General features: G+C 47.3%; 1 protein-coding gene across 1 annotated transcript; it reads left to right on the forward strand.

Annotated features, from left to right (window-relative positions):
- The first annotated feature begins 380 nt into the window (after positions 1-380).
- LOC148121951 (GTPase IMAP family member 9-like) lies at positions 381-3,917 on the forward strand. Its single transcript, XM_087907499.1, has 2 exons — positions 381-492; positions 1,876-3,917. The coding sequence occupies exon 2, from the start codon at positions 1,893-1,895 to the stop codon at positions 2,769-2,771; it is 879 nt and encodes a 292-aa protein (XP_087763625.1). The 5' UTR covers positions 381-492; positions 1,876-1,892; the 3' UTR covers positions 2,772-3,917.
- Positions 3,918-5,247: the final 1,330 nt, after the last annotated feature.

The following is a 5,247-nucleotide window of genomic DNA, read 5'->3' on the forward strand; positions in this document are numbered from 1 at the left end:
CCCTCCCTCCCACTATTCTTGTCCCCCAGGACCTGTCTCTGCCCCTTCTCTGCCCCCTTCTCTGCCCCTTCTCTCTCCTCTTCCACTAAATCTCTTATGTGAGCCCCTTTGCATGGTGTGACTCTCTTCTCGCTGTTTTTAAATAAATCACACCAGTCATCCTCAATACATAGTGAACTCAAGACTAGCCTGAGACTGTGTCTCAAAAAACAGAAACCAATCCAAAACATTTTTTAAAACAGATTTTGAAATTCTTGGCATTATAGCAGACACGCAGACAGAAGGCTTAACCTCGACAAAGCAGAAGCACCCGTAAGTTAGAGGACAATATTTCTGCTTCTTTAAAGGCAAACGGTCTCTTCATTGACTCCGCCCATAGAACTTCCTGCCTGGCGGCTGGGAATGCAGCGGTTTTGCTTCACAGTTAAGCACAAGCACAGGCTCAAACAGGCCCTCACAGAAACCTTGAACCCTCACCAATTCCCGAAGAAGGTGAGTCTGGTTGGACAGGGTGAGGGAAGTGTGAGAGGCAGTGGGGGATGGGGCATCTGTTAGGGTGCACGTTTTGTGTCTGCAGCTTCACAGGGAGGGCGCTGCTGGTGGGAGTGGTGGGGGCTCAGGGGTACAAGGAGCCCAGTTAACAAGCTGCCGCCTTCATCAGCCCGTAGGTAGCTGTGGCGCAGGACACAGAGTGTAGCCGACACTCTTCTCAGAAAGTTCTGCCCTCAAGGCAGGCTCTTCAGAGCCCCGAGACAGCTCAGATCATTTGTCTAAGTCACTTCTTTCCTCAGAAAGTATGATGACTTTTAGACCCCCGTCATCCTGGGCAGAGGAGAGTTAGAATCCAGGGTGCTGACTCCTCCCACTGGACAACAGATCCTGGGGTGATGTGGAGTAGGACCATGAAAGCCACATTAGCTGCTCTGAAGGCACAGCGCAGGACGAACCTGCAGTTGCCTGCGGCCCAGGCTTCCTGTCTGCCGTGTTCCTTCCTTACTGCATTTCTGTAGCCTCACCGCCTCAGTTTCAAGGCGGTGACAGCCCTAATGATTCTCTCATTATTTAGGGTTGTTCTAACTGTCCTGTTGTTATTGTTGTTTGTTTGTTTTGCTTTTGTTTTTGTGTATGTTGTGTTTCTTTTGTATTAACATATGATAAGTGAACATATTTCTGGTGTCATTGTGATATTTAAAGACACACATTAAGCTGTGCACTGGTCACGTCAGGGGAGTGAGCCCTTCGGCTCTCCTACTGTTTCTTTATGTTTGCAGTCTTAGAATGCTCCTCCTAGTTCCTCATAAAATATGTAGTAAGTTGTTGGACATTGTGGTCATCCCGGTCCATGCTCCTGGCTGGGCTCAGCAGAGATTTGGGTGCACTCTCTCAGACCTGGCATTGGGGATGGCGTGTCTGCTGGTAGCAGGAGTAGAAAAGTCTTTTCTGTGTTGTCAGAAACAGTTTACTCTGGATGGCATCCAGATCATCAGGGTTTTAAGAGGATTCTGGGGAGGATTGTTGCTACTGAGATGGCTCAGCACGTAAAGGCTCTTCCTGCACAAGCCCGGCAACCGCTGTTCAGTGCCCAGAACCCACGGAAAGGTGGAAAGAGAGAGCCAACCCCACAAAGTCATCCTCCGACCTCTACAGGAACACTGGGATTTCCCTGCAGAATCCCACGGAGGGACATTCTTCTATGGAGGAACCGTTTGATTTCTCTATTCCTTCCCTTGTAGGGTTTCATCTTTCTGTCTCTATAGGGATGCATGAAGACAACAGAACATTGCGAAATTTTAGGAAAGGAAAAAAAAAAAAGAAAGGATTGGGGCTGTTCCAATTTATCTAATAGGCCTTTTTGCTCTCTTTCCCTGTCTTCAGAATCTGCTTGCCTCAACATGGCCGCCCACAGAAACACTGAGGTGAGGATCATTCTGGTAGGAAAAACTGGGAGCGGAAAGAGCGCCACAGCGAACACCATCCTTGGGAGACGTGAATTCGAGTCTAAGGCTTCTGCCCATGCTGTTACCAAGACCTGCCAGAAGGCATCCAGGGAATGGAAGGGAAAAAACCTTGTTGTGGTTGACACCCCTGGGCTCTTTGACACCAAGGAGACCATGAAAACCACATGTACAGAAATCAGCAAGTGTGTCCTCTACTCCTGCCCTGGGCCTCACGCCATCATCCTGGTTCTGCAGCTGGGCCGCTTCACGGAGGAAGAGCAGAATACGGTTTCCCTGATCAAGAGTCTTTTTGGGGAGGCGGCCATGAAGTACATGATAGTCTTGTTTACTCGCAAAGATGACCTTGAGGACAAGAGCCTGGATGACTTTTTAGGCGAGTCAAATGACAAGCTAAATAATGTCATCGCACAGTGTGGGAAACGCTACCTGGCCTTTAATAACAAAGCGAGAGAGGCAGAGCGAGGAGAGCAAGTAGAACAGCTGGTAGGGCTGATAGAGCAAATGGTGGACAGGAACGGGGGCTCTTACTTCTCTGAAAAGATCTACGGGGACATAGACAGAAGGCTGAGACACTGTCTAAGGGAACTGGAGGAAACTTACGCTCGGGAACTCAATGATGAAATCGAAAGAATAGAAAGGGAATGTGCTCATAAATCAGAAAAAGAAAAGAAGGCACGTATTGATTCTGCAAAGAGAAATTATGATGAGAAAATGAAAAATCTAAAGGAAAAGGCTGAAGAGAACACATTTGAGTATATCTTCAAGAAGATATGTGGACTGCTCTCAAAATTTTGGGACAAGTTGAGATGGTGATGTAAATGTCATTCTTTTATATTAATGACATTTGTTCTTTGACAATTTCATACATACATGCATATAATGTGTTTGAATTGAATTCATGTCTTTTTGTTTTGGTATGTTTTTTGCTTTGTGATCCACTGAGTTTAACTAGTTTCGTGTGGGTGACAACAGGGTTCAAACAATCTATCAGAGCCTGGTGGGCTGATGAGGAGGACACAGTGGAAGACAAGGACTCTTTCTCCTCCAGAATCCCTCAGCAGTTACCAGCTCAGCAGGGTGGGCAGGTTCTTAGGAGCTCCTCCCCTGCCCAGGTCCATATCTGCTGTGAGCTCCTGAGGGCAGTGTCTGCTTCCTGAACAAACACGCACACGCGCACACGTGCACACGCTCACACGCTCAAGATTAAGTCACTAGGAAAGCTGTCTGGAAGCTCTGCAGAGGCCTCAGAGTTTTGCTACAGGTGGCAGAGCAGGCACAGATGGCTGCGGAATGAACCCTTAAGTGCTGGGATGTCCTAGGCTTCTGTGAGATGTTCTCATCTTTTGAAAACCTTCTCACCATCTTCCTGGGAGATGAAGTGCAGTTCTCTGGATTAGGGGGAAGGAGGAGACGATAGGTCCCACTGTTTCCACACACCCCAACTTCATCCTCTAGTAGCCTGGTTCTTTATAGCTGGCGTTTCTGAACTTTAGCTGAGTTTTGTGCTTCAGTCTGTCGCCACCACCTCTAGGCTTTCTGGGCTTGTGCGGGATGTCCGTGCTCTGCCCAGTGAACTCACACCTTCCCCTCTTCCGGGTATTTGTCAAGTATCTCATCACTGCTAGCGCTCTTACTTTTATACCCTTGATAGCCCTGCGATCCCTTTAGTAAGCGTGTTAGATGTGAGGCTGCCCGTGATGTATACAACACTGCCATGGTCTAGGTGCTAGACCACAGTGTTATGGTGTGATTGACTTTCCGTAAGCCAACCTATCTTGACTTTGAAATCTCTGATGCGTTGTTAAATGGAAATAGAACAGAGCAGAACAAAATGCACAACAGACTTTCATGTAGTTACACAGACCCACTCGAGGCCATTCTGTATTCTCAGGGGTATTTTAAATAACTATGGGTTCAACATAACTAATAATAAAAATTATTTTGATTTTTTTGTTTTTATTAATGAATTCTGTTTCTCTGGTTCCCCTCCCTCTTCTTCCCTACAAATTTTCCCCCTCACATTTACGACACTTTGTTTTGCTTTATGTCTCACAGAATTGAACTTGGACTGTTCATGTGACATGAAGTTGAGACAATACATTAGAGGCTGGAGCATTCAGCAGTGGGTACAAAAGCTGGAGACTGTGCTCCCCCACCCTCACCAGTTTCAGAATCTGTTAGGGGAGTCATGGCATCAATGGGATGTCCCAGCTGTGAACTTCATGTAGATTATTTTAAAATTTTTATATGGATGGGTGTTTGTCTGTATGTATGTGTGCAAACGGAACCCACAGAGACTGGAAGAGGGGACAGATCCCCTGGAAATGGAGTTACAGATGGTTCTAAGTCATCACATGAGTGCTGGGAATCCAGCCCGGGTCCTCAGGTGGAGCAGTGAGTGCTCCTTCCTACCTACTGTCCAACTCTTCAGGGAAATTTTGATAATGTTTATAATGAATTTGCTAGGTGTTTTATTAGTAGTTTAGACTTTTAAAACTCCTATCACAATGATTCTAAAAGGCAGAGTCACTGTGCACACAACACAGCCACTCAAGACTGAGCTGTGAGTGGCCATAGCTAGGTTCCTTCTTCGGGTGGAAGGCAGAGGAAAGCTCTGTCGTGGTCAATGCCGGTCCAAAGTGACATCCAGGGAGATCCCTGAGCACAGTTTAGTGTGCTGAGGTCTCTCCGCGATGTTTCTCCCTCTCTCAACCTCTCCTCACTGCCTGTTTTCGGTACCATCTCATGTTACTGTCAGGACTCATGGTCCCTCCATCTTCACCTTTCTCCCCCGTGAAATGGCCACAACTCAAGTGATGAGTAAGATGACAGGTGAAGGCGATGGGACAGGAAATGTCTGTGGCTGATGCAGGCAGGAAGCGCTGCAAGGGCACAGATACATTTAACACCAACTCAGAGGGTTCTGGGAAATGGGCTGACATCAGCTGTAGAGTTCACAGATTCTCGAGAATTGCAATGAAAAATCACCCTCTGGTCTCTTTGCCACAAATCTAATGAGGTGGACTGGAGATCTGTGTAGGTAGGAGAAGGGAGTCCACAGATTGGAGAAAATGCCAGTTTCCTATGGGAACTTTTTGGCTCCCAACATCCTGGTTACTGAAGGCTGTGCATTCACAGGCCCTTCAGTGCATAGTGCAGGACATGGAAAGGCGAGAGGGGGGGGGTTTAGAAGGCCTGCGGTGAAGAAGGGACTTGGTCAGGACCTATCTCAGCACCACCTGCTTGCTTGGTGATTCTGTGCCCAGTTACCAGATTTCACAGATGAACT

This window comes from Myodes glareolus, chromosome 6 (genome assembly GCF_982192425.1).
Source record: "Myodes glareolus chromosome 6, mMyoGla1.1, whole genome shotgun sequence".
Taxonomy (NCBI): domain Eukaryota; kingdom Metazoa; phylum Chordata; class Mammalia; order Rodentia; family Cricetidae; genus Myodes; species Myodes glareolus.

Coding starts and splice junctions, on each gene's coding strand:
- LOC148121951 (XM_087907499.1), top strand. CDS start 1,893: ATGGCCGCCCACAGAAACACTGAGGTGAGGATCATTCTGGTAGGAAAA.